The sequence below is a fragment of the Platichthys flesus genome, chromosome 22 (assembly GCF_949316205.1).
Source record: "Platichthys flesus chromosome 22, fPlaFle2.1, whole genome shotgun sequence".
Classification (NCBI taxonomy): Eukaryota; Metazoa; Chordata; class Actinopteri; order Pleuronectiformes; family Pleuronectidae; genus Platichthys; species Platichthys flesus.
The window spans coordinates 4015762-4038689 of NC_084966.1; the positions used below are offsets into that span (position 1 = coordinate 4015762).

Genomic DNA, 22928 nt, shown 5'->3' on the forward strand with positions numbered 1-22928 from the left:
AAGGTGCAGCAGCATAAAGTTAGATTTTCACTGCAGTGTTCTCGACCAGAGGATTTTAACCTCTTGACCTGAGCTTAACAAATTAAAACAAACCAAAATAAAACGTATGGAACTGTGATGTGTTAGACAAGGAACCCAGTGCAGGAGTAGTATCATGAAAATTGGAAGTACTTGACATATACTGTCATACTAATATTTTGTTGCACGTACCTAAAACACACTGTATTTTGTAAGAAGAAAATAACAATGTAATATAAGAGATAGTAGTATAATTCTTTTGGCTGTATATTTTCATATATATACTGAATGCAAATCTGTATTTCAATGTAAGTTTAAATGGGAGTGTCTCTTTACTATCATGTTTGAGATGCAGCAAGCAAGTAAAGAAATAAGGAAGACCAAAATAGACAAACAAGTATCAAGGTCTTTGAATGATTTATAAATCAAGTTCATAGCAGAATATCACATGTGCTGCACATTACAATCACGAGGAAGCCGTCTCATTGGCTAAAGAGCGCATCATGTTCTCAAGTCGTTTGGGGTCATTAGATTACAGGTATCTAAATTTTTAATGAATTAACAACATGTTCTGTCTTGGGCCCTGGTTTCACATTTAAAAATGCATCGCACATTATAAATGTATAGCGAAGCAATGAGTACAATATTGAAGCAGAAGTAGGAAGTAGGAACTCCCCAAACAAAGTACAAGTACCTCTATTGTGCCCATAAGTGCAGTACACTTGAGTCAATGAAATTAGTTACATTCCACCACTGTTGCTGTCAAAACTAATGACCCTTGAAAATGAGTTGGCATTAACTCCGTCTCACGAAGGACAAGATGTCTCACGTTCTGCTCGATAAGGGAATCTCTCATTTCAGTCTTGCACCTTAAATATAAAATTAGAAATTCCTCTGTTCTGAATGTCGTGTGACACAAAGAGAGACAGCCGGCATGTGAAGCTGTTTTGTTTAACTTCTGCAGAAAGTAACTGTCTTCATGAGAACCCTAAAATAGACAAAAAAAGACTCTACCCAGTTGTGTGATCACTGGAATGGGAGCCTACGGACTTTATTTATACATCCAGCTATTTTTATAAAGCACTTAAATATCACTCGGGAATTACATTGATACCAGAAATGCTGGCGTTCCTCCTCCTTATATTAACATTTATCATCATAGTTTACAGTTCTGCAGAATACAGCGTCAGCTCGGCTCCGTGTTTAAAAATAAAAGAATAATCCCTTGATACCAGTTTTGTTCATCCTTTTTTTATTTGATCAATTTAAGTATATTACATAAAACAAATACAATACATAAAAACAAAGAATAAATGTAAGTAAGACTTTTTTTTTTAAGGCCCACCTATCAAGGCAAAGGTCTCCTCCAAAACAAGAGTGTTTTACTGAGGCTCAAAACAATGAAGATCTCCTGAAGCTGACGGCCGCATGTGTAATACAATCCCTAGTCCAGAGACCTAGGTTCTAAACTTCAGTCTGCCTCACTGCCCATGCGCCCGCTCGGGATAAAGCACACATAATGAATCCTAAACTTGTCCCCAACGTGCACCAGCCACATCTGTCCAGACGCTGCGTGGAGAAAAACAAGTGTTTGTCATCGGCCGGGCCGGTCGGGGCTTAAATTGGAGTTTGCTGTAAGGGGGCCCCCCTGAACGGGTGAAAGCAACTTAAGCGCCACTAAATCCCTTTTTCTAACAGATGTACGGCAGATGAGTCTGTCGCAGTGGCGGAGGGGATGGAGGGAGGGGCAGGCGCTTCTTGGCTGGCAAATGAGGAGGGAGGGTTGGTTAAACGGACGGATGGATGGATGGAAGGATGCAAGGATAGGGGCATTCATTTCCCCATGAAGATCTGACCTGCAGTGAAACGATTAAACGGGAATATTTCATTTTTGAAAATGTCCTTTTGCTCCTTTTTCCCATTTTAGCAGCCTTGGTGGGGGGGAAAGTTAAGCATTTAACTTATCAGGGACCAAAATCGCTTGTAGAAGTTTAATTTCCTTTGGTATCCTGACTCAGAATAAGGCTGAGTGAAGCAGCACTGGAGCAGCTTGGCCCCCCCGACACGACAAATCATCCAAAGATTCACCAGGGATCCACGGAGCATTTGAAAACACGGCAACATTTTCAGATTTATAGGAATGTCGAAACCAAACCAGCACAGAAACACAACAGGATATTATGGCACAGGAGTTAAACAAAAAAAAAAAACGCTTTGGAAAGAGTTCTTAAACTGATACGTTAAATATAGTTACTCAAAGCAAAGCAGGTACAATAGCAGCTGAATCATCTTTATTTACATGGTTCTTCACCCAGTGTCAGATGTGTGTGTGTGTGTGGGGGGGGGGGGGCAGCTCCTGTAGCAGCAGGTGTCGGGGTCACTGCTCTAAATCCATGTGATTAAAGACGCAGGGACTCTGAGGCAACTCTTCTGCTGAAAGTCCTTTAGTTCCTGAGTGTGTCTCACCACAGTCCGATGTGTGCAGCCCACGCGGTGCCCCTGTGTGTGTGTGTGTGTATGTGTGCGTGTGCGTGTGTGCGCTCGTCGCTTCCAGGTTAATCCAGTCAACGTAGAATTAAACACGTGAAAATCTGATTCAATTGAAAATGTTAAAAGCCAAGTTCGGTCGAATGCTCCAGAAGCAACGAGAAAAAGAGTCTCACACGTGTTCACGGAAAAGCATTAAGAGACAAAACACAGAATAAATTCAAAGTCAGTATTTGACTCAGGCTTTTTTTCTTCTTCTCTAAGGACTTAAAATGCAAAAGGTGAAAAATAAAAAGTCTATTTTCATGATTCCCCCTGTGATGCTCGGCCTAGTTACCCAAAACCTTTTCACGCTTACATTTCAAATGGCAGAATGTTGATATTGGTTCGCATGTGACGGACCATCCAAAATATTTATTGAGAATTGCACTCTGAAACTTTCTTGCTTTAAATGTTCACCTGGTGTTTGACTATGCCTGTGATCTGAAGAAGTCCTTACAGCCTTATTCTCCTCATGTTCAGACTTCACTTTACAAATCTCTAATGTTCTTTACGAGGCCCTCATACTTAAATGGGTCAAAGTCTATCTAAGTGAAGCTGGCCCACGTCAGCCGCCTGGATGAAACAGCAGCTTGAACCCTGGCTCCCTCTCTGAGCTCCGAACCCGCTGTGCTGATTTGTATGTGATGAACGCGGAGCAGTGGCTTCTCAGCTGTGAATATTAGTTTCCTCGCTGAGTGACCCAGACTTGAAATTCGGTTACAGAACGTATCCGGTGCTAAATGTGTCTGATCCCAGCATCCACAGCCGCCCAGTCACCCAGTGCAACTGGGCCAAGAAGTCCCTCTGACCTAAATGCTGGCTCTTAATTCTCTATGAATGAAGAGGAGCTTCTTCATTAGGAATGATAATCTTCCATATACATATTACTTTTCCCACCTTCTCTTCTCATACAGACTTCAATGCTTGTGGGAAACCAGGCGAGCAGCAGTCAGCTTTTGAATCTTCAAGTAACGATGTACAAAGAGGCACACGAGCACTCGCTGCAATAGAAGCAAAAAAAAAAAGAAAGCAAAGTTTCTTCTTTAGAAAGACGACATAAAATTAAATTATTAATGCACTTGCAGCATTAATCTCAAGAGATGTGTCTTCCACACAGGAGTGGAACTGAGTCCAGTTTTCAAATTCAGATGCATAATGCTCTCGCAGCTTTTTCACAGCAGGAGCTCGATGCATCTCGAGCCTCCGTGGTGAGAATATGATGCGTTTCAATGTAGGCAAAGTTTCTCCAAATCCCCGAAGCAATGATTTGACATGTACATCGGCATTCAAGAAATAGATGAGTCCTTGGTTTCTCCTTGTTTTCCAGGAGAGCGTCATGCAAACTGCAGCAGGACAGATGAGAATTAAAGCAAAGCGCCTGCTAGCTGGTCTGAAAGCAGTTTCTTTGTGACCGAGCAGGTTGTTTTTTTAGGCCGCGAATAACAGGACAAGGATTCTGTCGCAGCCTTGCATCCAGTTCAAAGAGCCTGACATGGATAGTTGATTAGTTTGTTCTTCAAGAGCAGATTATTTTTTTGTCTAGGGCAAAGACCTTAAAGCAACTCCTTTCCTGTTAGTCCCCCCACTCTCACTTCCTCCCCTGCACAAACTTCTCCGTCTCCGAGAAGGAAAACGATTACGTGGAGGAGACCACTCCTTTCACCACTGGTTCCCTGTTGAGGTACGTGGCCCAGTAGACCAGGTTGAAGGTTCCGAACAGGACGGGGAACACTATCCGCGACATCTTGTCGATCTTGCTGACGCTGTTGTAGGTCTTCTTGGGGTCCACCATCTTGGTCTCGGAGGTCCGGAGCTGCACCGACGTCGTGTTGGAGATGGTGGAGATGGACACGTCCTTGGTGAGGTTGGGGGTGTAGTTGACGCCGGCCGAGCAGACGTTGTTGGGCTTTTTGGAAAGCACCATGGGATCTCGTTTCTGCAGCGGGGCAGAGTACAGGGAGAAGAGAGTTAGTTCTGAATCAGGCCTGAAGCCATGTTGTTTGTCCCCTGTGTTTCTGACCTGAGACCCTGAGACTGTCAATGTGTTTCCTTCTGTCTGGAATCATTAGAGATTTTACAGAGACATTTGGGTGTGATTGAATTTGACTGAGGGAGCAGCAGGATTCCCACTGGTGGTCTGATTCTTATTCATGATGTTTTCAATATGCAGGTCTAAGTTTAGTGCTGCTGCTAGAGGATGAATGTTCATGTGTCTGAGGAGCTCATATTCAAGTAAGAGGCTTCTATTACAATCAATGTTGTGATGTGGTGCAAATATCTGTAAATCTGGTCGTATTTTTCCTATTTGTTAACATGTTTGTCATTTGCGTACATTCTGGGGATGAGTGTGTGATACTACTGAAAACAAGGCTTCTACAGCAACCTCACAAAATGGCACAGATTATTCTCTTAGCGTGAAAAGTAAAGTCGATAAAGTCATACGCAGTCAAAACAAACTTCCACCAGGTAGTTTGAAAGGTAGAGAATCCGTGTGAACCCTTCAGTGTCCTTAGGAAAGTGGTTGACTGTGATGAAACCTCTAAAGTAGACTCAAGCGTACATGGTTTGAATTCTAATATATTCCGGGGCCTTTGAAATAGTTAACTTCTCTCCCACCAGCTGTACCTTGGGGTGCTGAGCCTCCAGAGCCTTTTTGCCGTCCCAGGCCCAGCTCCTCTTTGTGAAGTAGTTCACCGTGGCGAACTCGATGAGGGCGGAGAAGACGAAGGCGTAGCACACGGCGATGAACCAGTCCATGGCCGTGGCGTAGGCCACCTTGGGGAGCGAGTTCCTGGCGCTGATGCTGAGGGTGGTCATGGTCAGGACCGTGGTCACTCCTGGGTGCAGACACAAGGCCAAATGAAACTGAGTTTATACAAGCCGACGCTTTAATAACTCTTAACTGCCGGCTTGTGGTGCTGCTGCTCAGTTATTATTCTCCAAGGTGTGAATGTGCACTGCAGCAATATTACACAAATAAATAAAACGTTTTCGTTTTAACAGAATGAGTAAATACGCATTCCTCGCTCACCAAAGACGGTCCTCGCAGGAACCGATTCACGGTTCAGCCAAAATGAGACCTGGGACAGGATCACGGTCATGAAACAGGGCATGTACGTCTGGATGACAAAATATCCAATCTTCCTCTTCAGGTAGAAGTGGGCCATCATCACGGTGTACTGACCTGAGGGGGGGCGAGCACATAGGAGAGACATGAAGTCAGACGGGGACGAGGGACAATGCAAGAGGGAAGATGTCTGCTAATGAAGGAGATATGTGCTTTGAGCTAAACCACAATCAAGAACAAAGTGTTCATCTTGTACAAGCATCCCCCCCCCCCCCCCCCCTTCTGCAATTTCAGTAATGAAATAATCAGAGGTGGAACGTTCAAAAACCGGAGCTGGGATGAAGAGAACATTTCATCTTCAAATCCATTACTAAACTGAAAAACAAGCCCGAAGTGGTTTCAATTATTGCGAGAACTTGACAATAGATTATTGTTATGATGCTGTTAATGTCTGTGATTCAACAATGGAGCGACGGCATTAGGAGCTAAACCCAGAGAGAGAGAGAGAGAGAGAGAGAGAGCGGGAGGAGAGATGGAGTGAAAGACAGGGGACACAATATTCAGTTAAACAAGTGAAGATTGCATTTGAGGCTTTAAAAAATCCTCTGGCCAGCAGCAGTTTGCGACTGTGAGCGCTGGTAAACTATGAAAAATCCAATGACCGTGCTCCACACACCAGAGCACATGTACACAAGCTCTCCCTCCCTCCCTCCCTTTCTCACACACACACACACACAACACACACACACACACACACGCACAGTAATACACAAGGCTTTCTCCCTGGGCAAAATCCGATTTTTGAACCTCCCTAATCCCCGGTTACAATCTGCATCCTGCCATCAGTGAGGGAGAGAGAGGGAGTAAAGGGGATGGGATGAGGGAGGGAGGGAGGGAGGGTGAGGGGGGGTGAGCCTTCCTGTCCTGGGATCCTAAGCCCCGCCTACTCGGCCCTGCCAATCCAGGCATGGAGACACGCACAACACACACACACACACACACACAAACACACACACACACATGAAGACTGATTCCTAACTGCTGACAGCCACGACACCTCAACACGCACTGGGAGCCGCGGAGGAGAGGGACACTGCTGCTGATCACCGGTGGGATGGAGGGGGGGGTCGACCGTGTGGACATTTCCCTTTTCATGTTGGTTTCCTGTGATCTGGCAGCTGCTGGTGGAGTTATGATCAAAGATTCTTGTTGGGATTGGCTGGCGTGCGAAGGGAAGAAGAAAGTGCTCTGTGGCCATCGACTGGCGGCCGCCTGAGACTGAGGGAACCGGTTTGTTTTGCAGGCGTCTCTCTCTCTCTCCGAGCCGAGGACGGACAATACACACAAGCAGCTGCTGCCACTGCCATGCCCGGGTCAGGAGATCCCACGCACCAGTAGCTCTTACTGGGACCCCATCACCTGGGCCCTCTGACGCCCTCATGACTCCAGGCCGCCTGGCTCACAGCCACACCCCGGACACTTCCAGGCGCTGCCAACCTGGGACACCCCAGGGTCAACTTTGCCTTTGATGAATGGATCCCGACAGGACTGGGGGCCAAGGAATGAGGAGGACCATGTTCCCCTGGTGGATCTTACTGCTTTTCTCCCAAGGATTTGTATTACACAACGTCCGAGGGGAACTTCCGTTTATAGCGGGGAACAATGCCGCCATGCTGGTGAACTGGTGAGTAGGGAAAACGCTGACTTACACGTCTAAATGAATGATTGTCCCCTGGAAAGGTGTCTCTGATGAGTTGCTGAAAAATAATCCAAAGCTCACCATTCTTTCCAAGTCCCACAAGCCCCTTGCTGTACTCGACCCTCGTCCACTTTAAGAGTCGAGGGTTATTTTAGGAAACACTGTCTGAGCCAGAGCAAGTCATGTCTTTAGAGACCTGTGGACTAATCTCCTGCTTCGTGACCTCGGATGGGAGCGAGGTCAAAGATTACATGTGCTAACGCCACAACCATCTGATATCTGGGGCTTTCTACCTCCCGACACCAGGTTTCAAGATTTATGTCCATTATCATCCGGCATCAAAACAAGATTAATCCACGGAAGAGGCGAAGCTGGCCCGTGTTTTTGTTGAGGCCCTGTTTTCCTGAGCCAGTTGCTGACGCCCCCCCCCCCCCCCCCTCCCCCCGATCATTAATTGGCAGCGGTTTTGAATTTCAGATTTGCAGCAGCTTCATTTCTTTGTCTAGACCCGATGAAGCAGCAGGCGACCGTCTGACTTCTCTTAATCAAGCAGGGGAACGACAGATACCTGCAGGTGACAGCTCACTTGTGTCTCTGTCTTTTATCAGAGCGAAGACAAACGTCCCGGCCTTCACAGCCACGCGTCTCCTACCTCGGCTCGTGTCTGTTGTCCCCTGATAGAAAACATGTGTCATCTCTGGGAGGCCCTGCAGTGATTGACACCCCTGGGTTCTATAGCTTTTACCTCTCAGGTCATCTTGAAACTTAATATTAAGTTGTAATTATAACTTCAAACCTCATTGTGTTGTTGTGGCTTAAAAACTGTTGTGTGCGACCGTGATAAGCAAAGACGTACAGGAAGTAAATTAACCTACTGGACCCGGTGTGACCCCCCCCCCCCCCCCCCCCCCCTGAGCTGAAACTCATCAGAAATCTCCACCACTGATTTGGACGTTTTCCAGACAGAAGCTTTGAGCTGCATGAGCGATGATTCGCTGCCTTTAGTGAATCAGTTTAATGGAACGCTCAGAGAACGTTCAGCAGTTCTGGGATCAGTCCGAGCAGCAGATGGAAGTTTGAGGAGTCGGTGCAAACGAGGTCGATGTCAAGTCAACGAAATGAATACGGACAACATCACCTCGGACTGGGATTAAACCTGGAAACAAAGTGAACGATGCACTTCTGTAAAGTAAAACATTAAAACAATGATAAATAAGAACTGAGATGATAAAATTATTTGGTTCATTTTGAGGCATCATCCATAGAACCATCCGTTCTCTAAAGGCCGGAGAACCCAGAGAAAAGCCACACAGACACCGGGATTCAAACCAACAACCTCTTTGCTGTGAGGCAGCGCTGCATCCTAGATATTTCCATGTCTATGTTTAAAATAAAAAAACTCCCACAGGGAAGTTTTCATCCAAGTATAGTTTAAACGAATTTCACTTAAAAGAACTAAAATATAAATGACCTGTAATAAAAGTTTATAGCAAGAGAAGCTGCAGGAAATCAAACATTAAACGATAATTCATGTTTTATCACCTGACTGCAAACCAGTGAACAAACCAGCTCAGCAGCCCAACGTCAACCCAGCGAACCCAGTCACCCTCGTCCCCCAGCCCCGTGTCAGCCAGCGCAGATTTTTATTTTCTGTTTTGGTGCATGAATAATAAAAAGAAAAAAAATAGATAAAAAAATAAACGTTGGGCTGGGGGGGGGGGGAAATCCACACTTTTAATAATGATTCTGCTCGAAACTGGAGCGAAGTGTAATACAGTTCCGTTTTACATAAGAGTATTAAGCAGATGCCTTTCAACGCCCCCACCCCCACTGCCCCCCCCACCCACTGCCCCACCCCACGTGTCAAAGCAGCGCTGTCCAATTCCAACACACACACACACACACACACATTTCTTCTTCCATAAAGACCCTCCATTTCATTTTAAGTTTGAATTTGTATTCTTCAATTCCTTTTATTTCACTACTAGAACTTGCCCTTAGCCCTAACTCCCCCCCCCCCCCCCCCCAACGGTCTGTGGAGGTTTTCAACCGCCATCGTGACGACAGTTGTCCTCGTGAAGATAAATGGACTCGAGCACACATCCACAAACACAGAGACACACAAGGGGGACGGCCGACCAACCAATCCCTCGCTGATCTGTGATGTCATCTTCTTATGCAAAGGCTGATGGGTGGTTGGATGGAGGATTAACCCGAGGTCTCAGGTCTCTCGCTGGCTCAGTGTGTGTGTCTGTGTGTGTGTGTGTGTGGGGGGGGGCGCGTGCACGTGGGCTCATGCAGGGATAAGTGTTGTTTGACAGGGCTGTCCGGGCCTGTAGACAGCTGGTTGTGTGAGGGATAGGCTACTCTGCTCCACTCGCCTCCACTCATTGACTCTGATCTCCTGATAATGTTTCCCACATTTACTCCCGGCCTCGCACGCCCATCTCTCTCCACACAGCGAGTTGATCTTTTCTAATCTAGAATTAGTTACATCACGTTATTTGGTATTACACTTATCGAGCCCCGGGAGTAAAGTATGAAATGTGTCGTGTGTATGAAACGTGAAGAATAGGAGGAGGTTTGGGGAAAGAGCGGGTGGCTCTGGATCGTTCTGCTCGAGGTTTCTTTGGTTAACTAAAAAGTGATAAAGTGGTAAAACCCACGTTGTGCTGCAGCTGAGTTCTGTTGTGACTCTTTAACCTGCGAAGCCGTTACTTCCTGGAGGGATGCAATCTGAAGACCTCGTCAGGGAGAAGACTCTGGGACCAGAGCACTGAATCTGTGTGCTATAGGAAACACCATCCTCTTACTGTCGTGACTCTTACTTGATATTTGTGTAAATCATTTTTAAAAAACTTTCTGATGACAACAAAACCCATAAAAGGTTAAAAACTAACAACACTGCTTAGTCGTCAGTCAGGACTTTCTACTTCAATGTGTTTCTGGTAAAGATGAATCAGCAGCTTCAGAAGTTACTTAGACATGAGAACATACAGTAGAGTATCATAGTGCATTCCTTAGAAACTCATTTTCTCTGCTACAGTTTATGTTATATATATATTTATATATATATTTATGTTATACAGAAGTTTTCTGTTTCAGTTCACCAGCTTCACATTTTTAAGACGATCAAATAGCTCCTTCCTTTGGGATTAACAGGAACTATTGTGCTATTATTTTTACTTTAATTCCTGCTCTTATTGCAGCACCACTACAACCATGACTTCATTACTGTTAGTACTCTTTAAATACTACCACGCAGTACTAAGTATAATTGCAATATAAAGTTGATGATCTGATTCCTCTTTCCAGCTCCACATTATCCAGAAGAATCATGACAGTCAAAGTGTTTCACATAATTTTGTAGTACACGTGCTTCTTGTAGTATTATGACATTTTCTTCTTCAATACTGTGATACTACTTGTATCTCACACTACCCGTATTACTGTAGGATCATCAGTTATAGAGCAGACATTGTACACACCTCTGCTCGTGTGTATGTCCTCTGTGCCGGCGGTCTGCCCGATCAGATGGTACTGGTTGAGTCTGGAGCCGTCCTCTGCCACCACCACAGACTTCGCCGCTCCCTCAGTCCACGTGTAGACCACCTCTGACACCGGATAGGCATCTGAGAGGCACGGGGGGGAGGGGGGGGGGAGTAGTTGATATTAAATTGTGCATTAAGACTTTTACATGTTCATTATCCATTCAAAATGCACATGAAGCATTGCAACAACTATTTTCTTTCCCCCCAGAGAAGATTAGAAACCCATCAGAGGCCGTTTCAACCGGTCGTCCATCATCTCATGTGCAGCTGTCGATGTGCGGCTGTGTGTTGTGTTGTGTGTTCATGAGGTTGTTGTGATGCACTCGTTTATCTCGTGGTTTTTGATTACACCTCAGGCTTCAAGCCAACAACAGATTTTTGCTCGCATGTCTGTGTATGAGCGGCCGATGTCTGAGTGTATTTTTGTCGAGACCACACTTGTGGGTCAGAGGTGATGTCCACTGTCAGCAGCAGGAACCAGACCCAGTCAGATTAACTGGAATGTGTTGCATCACACTTGTGATGAAAATCTGTGCACACACTCTGGGGCCTGTGCTGCTCGCTCATATATTCATGTAGAATCCTGCACTAACAAATCAATCTCTCATCTTAGGGAGGAAATATGGAGATATGGAAAACTGTGGTTGGAGAGATGGTTCATAGTTACTGGTTTTAAATCTGGACTGGCATGTTTTTGTCTTTCCAGTCTCTTCATCTGCCTTTTATTGGTTCAGGTGACATATCAGATTTATGAATTAACTCTATATAAATACATTTAACTTTATTTATACATATATTATTATGAAAAGTGTGTTTGTATGTGTGTTCCAGGACTGATCACACTTTACTGACAGGCCTATTTAAAAAATATATGGATGATACATTTTCTATGGCCATTAATGTACTTAAACATGAAGGTATAAAACACAGGAGAAACCAAACTTGCATTAAAGATATTTTAATATTTGCTCCTTCTTCTGCTGACTGATCCCAGAGCAGCTCCTGCAGTGTTTCCGGTCAGCAGATCACATCCTGACTCGAGTGTTTCCACTCTGGCTGCTCACTTGGCTGTGATACTGCTGTGCAATATACTCAGTGTTTAAATTGGGCCGCTGTCAGGCCAAAGGCCGGGGCCTTAATTGGAGGGTAGTTTGGGATAAGGGATTATTGGTGAATTTCATTATGCACAGGAGCTTTGACTTTGGCAGGCGAGAGGCTGCACCTGTGCCAACTTTTCCACAGTTCCCACTAATGCTCTGCAGCTCCCGCCTCCAGTATGAGGCTGCAAGTCGGCCAAAGTCGTCACTTACTCTCCGGTTGTGCGTCGCTCTCTGAATGGAGCTGAATGATAATCTGCAGTGCATCAGTTCACTTTCTCAGGTTGGCTCCTGGTCAGGTCAATAAAGTGAAAAACTATTCTATTAAATAAACTAATTGATGTTCCACTTCCAGTGTCTTCCCAAGAGCTGAATGACATTTATCTGCTTTCTCTGGTCTCCCACCAGTGCTGGGCAACTGCGTCCATTTAATTAAACATGATTTGATTGGCTGGTGCCTCCGTTGCTGAGTGACCTCGGCCAATCAAATCCCGTAAAAAGCCAAAGAGTAGGCGGAGGCAGCTGGCTGACCCGGCGTCTGTTGGGCTGGTTGTGGATATTAAAAAAGTGGAATTTGGGGAAATCCAGCAGATGTTAGGCTGTCGTTAAAATATAAATGAAGGTTGACTGATAATCATCTGGTGACTCAGACATTAATATCTTTGAATATGAAAAGGCTCCGAGAACATAGTGAACACGAGGTGATTCCCTGCACATGTTCAGTGGGATCTTTGTGGGGTTGAAGGACAGCTACTGGTCAGGGGACTGGTTTTGTTCATCGTGCACCATCATCTGCATCTTGACACATTGGTCACGCCGCCTCACCGAGATGGATCTGTCAATAACTGTTATCGTGCAGTGTTTATCGGGGAGACAGACATTTTCTTCTGCAGCTGTGTGAGTCGTCTCTCTGACCTGTGGCCTTCTGATGAGGCACATTGTGTTTCATGTTATTTTTCTCTGACGCACCGGCAATTATTTGGTGCATCAACACTTAGTCACCTCACCTTGTGGTTCAAGTACTTTTTGTCTGTTTCAAGTACAAGAATATAAACTGAATTGTCAGTTACTGCTGAAGCTGAATGATATTAGCTTCAATGGACCCAAATGTATGAGTTCATTTTATATCATTTCAGTTATAGATAATTGGTAGAAAGACAGAAACCTTGACAAACAAGAGATTTATAGAATCCTACACTATGGGCTGTAAATCCAAGTTGTAATAATCGTTCAATTAGATAAGGAAACTGGATATTTTTGCTTTAGCTTGAAAACCTTCTGCCTATTCTTCTTAATGTCACCATTTCTGCTTGATCTGGAATTCAACGATCAGATCTGGAAACTGGAAAAGAGACAGATTTGAATTTCTTGACTGGGAGACACGTTTCATTTCCTTTCCAGTGCAGTGAAGGTCCAGCCCTGAGACCTAGAGGCTCCATATGTAAAGCTGCAGCCTAGCGTGAGGCTCCCTGAGGATAACGGTCCAATCAGGAGCCGGTCAGGTCAGAGCGAAAGGTCAGCGAGTGTCAGCGCTTCAGGACAAAACTGAAGCAAATGAAAACACAGATCCCCCCCCACACTGGGAATCAGGACCTTGTTCAGATTCAGTGTTGCCATCAACACATTATTCCCATTATACACTTACACCTCTCACCTGCGGGGCGTTGCAGCGAGGTGATTAGATCAGCGTTTGCCATGGGAAGGCCCAGCAGCTCCTTACCACATAATTGGATTGTAGTCAAATGTGCTTCTGCTGCATAGTAAGTGTGGTCAGAGTGCGTCTCGCTGAAATCTGGGGATAAGAGCCTCATCCTTTTAGCCCCAGAGGCTCCGAGGTGTGGCATTCAGCCAGATCTGTCTTTAAATACCCCCAGGGGCACTCGGGTTTCTATCCAGGTCCTCGCTGGTAGGACACACAGTCAAGCCATCCTGTTAAGAAGGCAGTGGGGAAAACCCTTCCAATCACTGGCCTAATTAAGTGTTGAGGGACACGCAGTAATCTTCTCCTCTCTCTCTCTCCTGCTTGCTAAGTTTTTAATGGTTGTTCCAAGGGAAGCCCATGAAGTTAACCATTATGTAACATCTTCATTTTGGCCAGGAACTGTCATCGTTCTCATGTGTCTTCTTGAACTCATACTTTAGGTTTGTGGACTTTATTTAATACTGAATGTGCTTGAATTTGGTTATTAAAATAAATAAATAACACATAATCCCCTCTTCCGAAACAGAAAACAGTTGTTTCAGTAGAACTCGCACAGTCTTAAAAGTTGCAATCGTGAATGAGATGCAAACACAGCGATCCACACAATAATCCACACTCTGCAAAAGAAGCAATGCATTAATTACACAATCTTTGCTTTTTTTTGTTCTCTAAATCTGGATTTTACTGCGTTGCACGGTGCAGGATAATAGCTGGGATTAGTATATTTTAAAGGACAAAGTACATTTAAAAATAGATTTTACTTACAGCTGCCAAACTTGAGAGGGCAGGCGTGTGCGTCCATGGGGAAATCCTCCAGCTGCATGGGGCACTCTGCTGATATGGTCAGTCTAAGACAAAACAACACAACACACCCATTAGTTATCTAAAGCAGAATAATCCCTCGTTGTCTGTTCAGCATTTAAACATTCATTTATCAGTGAGACCTCTGATTCAGGGCTCGGTACAATCACAGGAACGGCTGTAATTGCAGAGGCGCTCAAATTATGGAGGAGCAAACGCAATTAGAAGGAAGGTTGTGACTTGACTGTATTTACAATAATAACAATTAAACAACCCTGTGGGAAAAAACAACACAACTGAGAAGAGAGAGGTGGGATCGGAGGATAAAGTCCAGATTATTATTTTCTAATTGATCTGCCTTTCGATCAATGGCAGCAAGTAGAACTATGAATAACAACTTTCTGTAATTAAAGACTTTATTAATGGAAAACGAATGTTTTACAAAAGCTGAATTCCAGATCAGTTATAATATTTTGTTTAATAAGATGTTTGAGTTTCCAGGTGTTTGAAAATCCTTCTCCAGCATTGCTTGATAATCTAGGATGCTTCTCCAATAGATTATTTAAATCGACTTATTTCATAACATTCTTTACTTATTCCATCAGTAATAATTAAGTTGCAAATATTGGCGTTTACAGTTGTGCGTGTGTTAATCACAGTAATAAATATTAGTATGACATTGGTACAGTTTTGTACAAAAGTTAACCTGTGATTATAAACAAATCCCAGTTTGTTCAGTTCAGATCTAAATATTTATACGTGACATTCATTCATATTTTCCCCCCAAAATAGTGGAATGGTTCAGTTTCATGAATAAAGTCTGGCAGTGCCTCTTTATTCCATTCCAGTGACAACACTACCACCTGGTGGCCACATTATTACTGCGTCTCTACATGGAAGAGCTGGAAACCTCAGTGTTTTCCTCAATGAACCTCACAAGACCTTTTTAATTCTGTTCATGCCCACTCAGCATCTTTTCGTGTCATTGAATCATTTCTTGCCGCCATCACGTCTCCTCTCAGGTCAGATGTGGATTCACTGAGCTTAATTGGGAATTAAATGGAAACCAGTGCATCAAAACAGATTTGTGCATTGGCTTGTTTTTCTGCTTCAGCCACCCACATTAGTTCCAGGAGTAAAAAAGTAAATTATAATCTTCACGACATCTGTGTAGCAGAAATCCTCTGGGGACAAGTTCTTCCTTGTTCTGCTCCCAGACCTCCTGCACGTACAGTAACAGTACGAGGTTTCTCACAATTACATCAGGCCGGTGAACCCAGCAGAGCGAGGAGGGAGCCTATGGACACGGCTGTTTCGGGGGCTCGGCTTGCTTTCCACATCGGTGCAGGAGTATTAATTTGTGTTATTGTGTGGACAACAGCGGAAAGATTGTGCACGGAGGAAATAAATGAAAGGTCTGGAAGGAGAACGTGGCCATTGGAGCGTCTTGTAATTATTCACGTGGCCTTTCCCCAACACGACAAATAGCTTCTGTATTTGTGTTCTATTGTTGGTGAAATAAATATTTGGGCGAAGCAGCAGATTAAAATAGCTCCCATGATTCTGTGGGACCACAGCCATGTATGGTTTGAGTGGGAATCCTTCACACCACCAGGGTGAGTCCGCTCCAATGGGAAATCTAAAAGTTTCTGATTTACATGACCTTTCAGGAAAGTCGAGGAATCGGACGACATGATGGAACCGAAAGGGCTGAGTCTTAGTCTGGGAGCTTTGTGCTGTTGTGTTAACTTCCCCAACTTGCATGGAGGTGTCAGGATCCTATAGTTTATACAAATTGCACACAATCATAAATATCAGTCCCTAAAATGTGCCCGATTTTTTAGATGTTAAGTAAGTGGAGTAACAATCCTGGAGCCGCCTCCTGATCCGGATCTGCACCACATTTTAAATGGGCTCTTCCTTGACTCGTGACCCACCCCTCCACAGAATATCATGAACATCAGATGAGTAGTTTTTGCATAGTCCTGCTCACTAACACACAAACGCAGACGACAACATCACCTCCTCTATACGTTGTGATACAAGTTGTATAGTATTTGATGGTTTTGTTAAGCCCTGCAGCTCTGGCCTTAATATCTCATAGTTCCATGTTCCACGTCTGAAGCTCACCAGTGTGGAGGCTCGACTGGGAACAGGAACGTGAACAACCCAACTGTGCCTAATGATCATGGCGTTGTAACGCGCTCGCTCTGCGGTAACACAGACGCTCACAGCAGCTGATAAAGCTGTGTATGTGTGGCAGCCTATCAGGTACGTGGCTGTAATGGCCCGGCATCAACCCTGTGTGCATTAAGAATGCATGGTGTCCTGATGAATTATCCATGGAGACAAATGCCTGGAAATTTGCTCCGTGAAACCGAGCGCTCCTCAAACGGGCCGGCGACACAATCACACTCAGTCAGGAGAGAGAGGCGAGGGAGGGACCTTCACTGACAGCCGTGTGAGGGAGTGTGTGTCTGTGTGTATCTGTGTATGCGAGTCAATCAACACCGACATGGTTTGTACATGCATTTTCAGAATGTGTTGAGTGTGTCTGAGACTGTAAACCTCTGAAATGTCAGGGTTGATCCCATGGGCCTGTGAACATATGCTGCTTTAACTGCGTGTGTGTGTGCGAGAGTGTGTGTGTGTGTGTGAGTGTGTGTTTGTGTGTTAACCTATTGTTTGATTAGAGCATTAGTGTTGTAGTGTGTTTTGTAATTCAAGGAGAATAAAAGTTATGAGAATAAAGAAAAACTTGATTTTTAAAATAGTATCTTTCACGTAGCCTTAAATTTCATTCTTGCACAGTGACGTCTCTACTCTGATGATATTGTGATTTAAAGTGGAAATGGGCCTAAAGAGAAACCAGTGCTGTAACCTGCAAGTACCCAGATGGCCTGTGTGTGTGCGTGCTTGTGCTTGTGTGTGCACTTGTGTGTGTCTGTTTGTGTGTATGTGTTTATGCTGCCTGTGGATAAGCTCTGCTGGTAATGACAGACACGGGACTGTAACAATCAGACGATTAAAGGCAACCTACTGCTGCTTCCTTTCTAATGTGGCAGCCATTTTTAACTTCCCTCTCCCGCTTTGTCACGCTCTCACACGCACACACGCACACTAACACACTAACACACACACACACACACAATCACACATGTGCGTCTTCCCTTTCAGGTACAAACACACAAATGCAAAGATTCCCATAAAACTCCACATATGTAAATGAACGCACACACTTCCACGCAATCCCCTCCCTCGTTAAGCCTCGAGGTCAGAGGTCGGCGTCACTACAACTGATTAACATGCTTGACACCCGTAGTGTGTGTGTGTGTGTGTGTGTGTGTGTGTGTGTGTGTGTGTGTGTGTGTTGGTGCGTGCGACAAAAGAGGTGACTATAAATACACGCGTCTTTGGATATGTATATATGTCAGGCTGGATAATCTGCCCTGCACCGTGCATTATTCTGCCTGTGGGTGGGCCTGCTATCAGATGGAGTGCTCTCATCCGTGATACAGTCACTCCTAAGTCCTGCAGGCTACAGTAACTCCTGAGGATAAGCAGAGAATTATTCTAATTCTCTGCTCCAAAGGTCAAACCGAGTCCTGGCGCTTGCACTCGCAATAATAAACCAAAATAAAATACATTTAATTGAAATACAAATTTGTACTTTTCTGTAAAATGCTTGTTTCTTGTTTGTCTTTCATATAAACAAGCATTTTTCTTTAAATAACCAGTTATCTGCACCTGTAGTTGTTTCTTCATCTATTTCCTTTTTAATTTACTCCCCAAAAAACTATGGTTCACAATGAGGCTGCTTTTTTTACGTAGTATTTCTTAAAAACATGCATTAACACGTGTCTCAGCATGTGTTAGAACACAGTCATTAAATATTAGAAGAAGAAATAAAAGATAAAAAGAATTTGCAGATAAATAATTGCAGTGTTTACATTCTTTTTACTGTAAAGATTGGATGAAATCAAATCGCCACCAGATGTCACCATTTCTCTGTGATTTAACTCTCAGGCTGTTGTTGGCTCTTTCCAGGCTCTGTTGTTTAATCAGACTTTCCGCCTGTTTTCTGAAATTTTACACAATCCGACCCCCCCGGCCCGTCTCTACCTTCTATTAAAAGTAGTAGGCCACACTTATAGAAGCTGTCCTCACTTTACTTTGAGTTCTCTGCCTACGAGCAGCCTTGGATAAACGAGGCTTGTGTAATGAGAAGCAAACCACTGGATGATCTGACCTCATGGTGTAGAGCAAGGTGCCGTCGTCCCTCAGCCTCAGCAGCTTGTTGGGGGTGGTCATGTTGTGGGCGATGGACTTCTTGCCGTTCAGGAAGAAGGTGTCCGGGGTCCAGATGTTGCTGGCGAGCAGGTTGTTGAGTGGCAGTCTCTCCATCGGCCCCTTGAAGCAGAGGCGCTCGTCCTTCCAGCTCTGACGGAAGAACACGTCGATGGTGTATTCCTGTCGCGAGCACAGATCGAGTCGTCAGAGAAGCTTCTGCACGTTGAACCCCAGGAGCAGGAACTTATGTGACGCCTGTAAACTTTACACCTCTCTCATCTTTACCAGTCTCACTGTCCTGGGATCGTTCTACTGGCAGGGAAGTGTTTTTCAAGAGATGGCTGTCAATTTAAAGTGCTGAGCTACAGATCATCACGCCCTCTGGTGTTTATTTACCCCAAATAAGCATGTGAAGTCCTACAGGGCTCGACTTGTTTTTCTGTCTCAGATTCAAACGATTGCCTCATAAAATTGTCTGAATGCAGCTTTAAAGGCTTATTGGGGGTTACAGTGCATCGAGGAGCTAATTTAACTTCCTTACAGTCGGCAGTGTGCTCACTGTTACAGTAGATTCTCCCGTGTGCCTCTGTGAGTCCACTGAGAAAGAGAAATAAACACAACGCTCCGTCCTGCAGAGTAATGACGCCGTTAGCAGTGTGACATACACACTGTATGGACCTCAGAGCTGCTCCAGTCTCTTGCCACGTTTCATTAATCGACCCCGCTCGTCTTGTCGATACCTTCTCTCCCGTCAATTATTGGAAAGTAGCAGGTTTGATCAGCGCGAGGGAAACGGCCGCGGTGTGATAGAAGAATTAATGAAAGAGGAGCGTTAATGCTCTTTTCCATCCAAGTGGAACCTTATAGTTCATAAGAGAATGAGTCATTCGGAACAAGAGGGAATTGTCTAGCCACTTTGGATTAGATCCTGGATGAGAAGCTGAAGTCACAGTGTTAGGTTCCATTTAAAAGTTGAAGGAAAAGGGGGAATTTTCAAAGAAAGATCAAAGGACGTCGTGGAGTGGAGTGAACGTCCTGGTTACAGTTGGGGAAGTTTCAAGAAATGTAAATATACTCTCTGTGTGTGTGTGTGTGTGTGTGTGTGTGTGTGTGTGTGTGTGTGTGTGTGTGTGTGTGTGTGTGTGTGTGTGTGTGTGTGTGTGTGTGTGTGTGTGTGTGTGTGTGTGTGTGTGTGTGTGTGTGTGTGTGTGTGTGTGTCTTTGCTAAGCTCAGGCGGTCTCAGTCTGTGTTTGTCGCGGCGGATGAACTCACCATCTCCGTGTCGGACACCGGACCGAAGCTGGTGACGAAAATATTGGTCTTGATCTCGGTGACGTTCTCTGTTGAAGACCCACGAGAGGTGGACGAGGACAAAGAGAGACAACGATGAAAAGACATTATAATCCCAGTAGATCTTAACAATACTAATATACACACTTGTCTTTGACACACAGGGACATAAGGACATAGAAGAAAGTCTATACAAATATCAGACAATGACTAACTGTTACTTGATCAAATTTGCAAATATTGAGTATTTTTGATCGATTAGACCAGTGATCAGTATCCTTCTGAAGATGATATACGGGAAATAAATAAAAAAAATCCAAAATCCCCCCCCCCCACCCCATGTATATGACTGTGTCCCTGGCGAGCCGGGATTGGTGGAGCTGTGGAGAGCAGCCTGAGTGTTTTTTATTTATAAGCCCTCTTGTCAAGGCTGGCAACCGTTACCAGGATGTGAAAGCAGGCTATGACACATCGCCAGACATTCACCATGAAAACCCTCGTTTCTACCTCTCACACATGGGGACCAGTGACAGGATGGGGGTGGGAAATCGCTGGGATAAACGCAGCGAGCGCCCATCAGAGAAAGAGCGGGGGACAATGAAAGGCTTTCATTTCAATGGCGCCCTTATTAAAAGAAAGATCTCCATCCTCCACCGGCAGTTAGTCGCCTCTCAAGGTTATCTCTTGTTGCCAGGGTGAGGAGCGTGAATGGAACCCTACTGCTCGCTCAATGGCGGATGTGCTGGAGATGGTTTGATTGATTCACCCCCCCCCCCCCCACACACACACCACCCGTCCCTCGTCTCCCGTCCTGGTCCAGGAGGGAAGCTGGACCACTGTTCGTACAATTCCTAACCTGGTGTCTGCCTCCATTTTTATTCCTGTGAATAAGGGCGGGACGTTGCAGCAGGAGATTGTAGATGGCAGGAGTCGGGGTTAGTGGGTTAGGTTAGCTCTCGCTGGGAGGCTCGACTGTGGCTCTAATGTGTGAGAATGAAAAATGTTGCTTCTGGCCCCGAAATGAGAAATAATGTCCCCCGGCAAACCTCCGAGCCCGGGCCGGAGCCGGTTGTCGTAACCGTCCAGGAGCCCGTCCAGGATCCTGGTGAACACCGTGCTGTTGTCGTTGGAGCTCGCCTCCTTCTGAGCCTCCAAGGAGGTTGAGCACAGGCTACGGGAAACAGGAGGAGAAGAAGAAGAGGAGGAGGAGGAGAAATGAGGAGGAACAACAGCAGAGCATTAGTTTAACTGCAGGACGTCAGCAGGACACGGTTATTGTGATTAATTAGCCCGTCAGCGTTAAGGACAAGCATATTGTGATTAATTGTTGAACATAAGAACTGCTTCCAACTACCAGTGGCTATAATTGAGGCTTTGACATGAGATCCAAATATAAACAAACGAGTTGCCCCTCTGAACGTGTCGGGAGGACGAGGAGAAGCATTGTGGTGAGAAAATGAGGAAAATCACACTTTTGTCTTCTCTCACAAAGACGCACAAAGGTCACAACGTTGGAGGATGTGATCTCAAAGCCAATTGACCTGGTCTGAGGAGAGCGCACGGTTCCAGGGATTTACCAACGGCAAAGATTCATTTATATTTCTGCTTTTCTCAAGTGCAGGAGAAGCATCTGAAGTCGAGCTGTAGCAAAGCAGCGATCAGTCACAGCACGAGGGCAGGAGTCCTCAGACAAAAACAAAACACACAAACACACAATAGTCCCATTTGCTTCAATTGCAATCTGTCCCCAAGCTGCTCCTGCAACTTTATGGAAAACAGGATGTGCAGATGTGAGTGGCCATGATGAGCTGGGTCACTTTACCTGTTCTGGCAGCCACACAGCAGCAGGAGGAGCAGGAGTCTGGCCATGACTGGAATCCTGCTCACTTTCTTGTTTGGAGCTGCAACACAAACACACACGCAGACACAAGAGGAAATATCAAAGGCATCTTACAACAACTCACACACTGGAACTCTTTACCCTGCTGCGCACGCACACTCTCACGCACACACACACACACCAAAACACACACACACACACACACGCAGGCAGACTATTAGTGGAATCACTAAATCAAGCAGTGGGACAGTCTCGTGCTCGATGAGGCTGAAGACGAGACGTACCAACATGGAGACTCTTCTCTGCAGTGTGATTCCCATTGTGTGGAAGCTTCAGCTGCGTTTTGCAATTCACATGGGCCACCTTCCTCCTCCTCCTCCTCCTCCTCTTCCTCCTCCTCCTCCATCCTCCTCTATCCTCCACCATCACCTTTTTCCCCCCACTCTCTCCATCCCCTCATCCAACATCAGCCATGCTGGGTAGTGATTAAACAAAAAGATGAAGAAGGGGGGGGGGGCTACCTGAATGCAGATCCATCACAAGGATTTGGTTGATCGTGTGGAGCCTGATGGGGGGGGTCTCTCCGTCGCCGGCGTTCAGTCACCTAATCCCCGCGGCTCGTCGGTTGCCTGCCCTCCTTCTTCTCTTCCTCCACCTCTCTCCCTCTCTCCCTCTCTCTCTCTCTGTGTTGTAGTGGTCTACGTCTGCTCCTCTCCTCCTCTCCACCGTCTGGCGCCTTCAGCTGCACCGCGTCTCCTGCATCCCCCCCCTCCTCCTCCTCCGCAGCAGGAGCAGCAACATCACACAGGCTTTTCCACCTCGGTCAATCCACTATGTGCATGTTTTATTTTACCCCCCCCCCCCCCCCCCCCTTTTTCTCTCCTGCATGCTGCAATGGAAGGCTGATAATTTGACAATAGGTGCTCCCCATTGGTGGGTTGGAAGGAGGAGGATACGCACTGGTGGGGGTGCGTGTGGAGGGGGTCAGATGGCGACAAAAGAAATCAAGTGCTGGTTTTGTGATTCATTAATAGAAGAAGAAAG

General features: G+C 45.4%; 2 protein-coding genes across 3 annotated transcripts in view; one reads left to right on the forward strand and one right to left on the reverse strand.

Annotated features, from left to right (window-relative positions):
• Positions 1-433: 433 nt before the first annotated feature.
• Positions 434-22701, reverse strand: LOC133933677 (gamma-aminobutyric acid receptor subunit alpha-5-like). Its single transcript, XM_062380852.1, has 10 exons — positions 22406-22701; positions 21867-21945; positions 21091-21215; positions 20027-20094; positions 18714-18934; positions 14429-14511; positions 10802-10945; positions 5579-5731; positions 5173-5384; positions 434-4483 (listed from the first exon to the last, which is right to left on the reverse strand). Exons 1-10 carry the CDS (start codon positions 22419-22421, stop codon positions 4184-4186), a joined length of 1401 nt encoding a protein of 466 aa, XP_062236836.1. The 5' UTR covers positions 22422-22701; the 3' UTR covers positions 434-4183.
• LOC133933674 (gamma-aminobutyric acid receptor subunit beta-3-like) overlaps positions 6872-22928 on the forward strand; it is a 49098-nt gene continuing 33041 nt past the window's right edge. Inside the window, exon 1 of one of the 2 annotated variants that reach the window (XM_062380848.1) lies at positions 6872-7298. In XM_062380848.1, coding sequence (XP_062236832.1) covers positions 7147-7298 — 152 coding nt within the window. In that variant the 5' untranslated portion in view covers positions 6872-7146. The remainder of the gene's footprint in view (positions 7299-22928) is intronic. The other variant, XM_062380849.1, reaches the window with a different exon arrangement.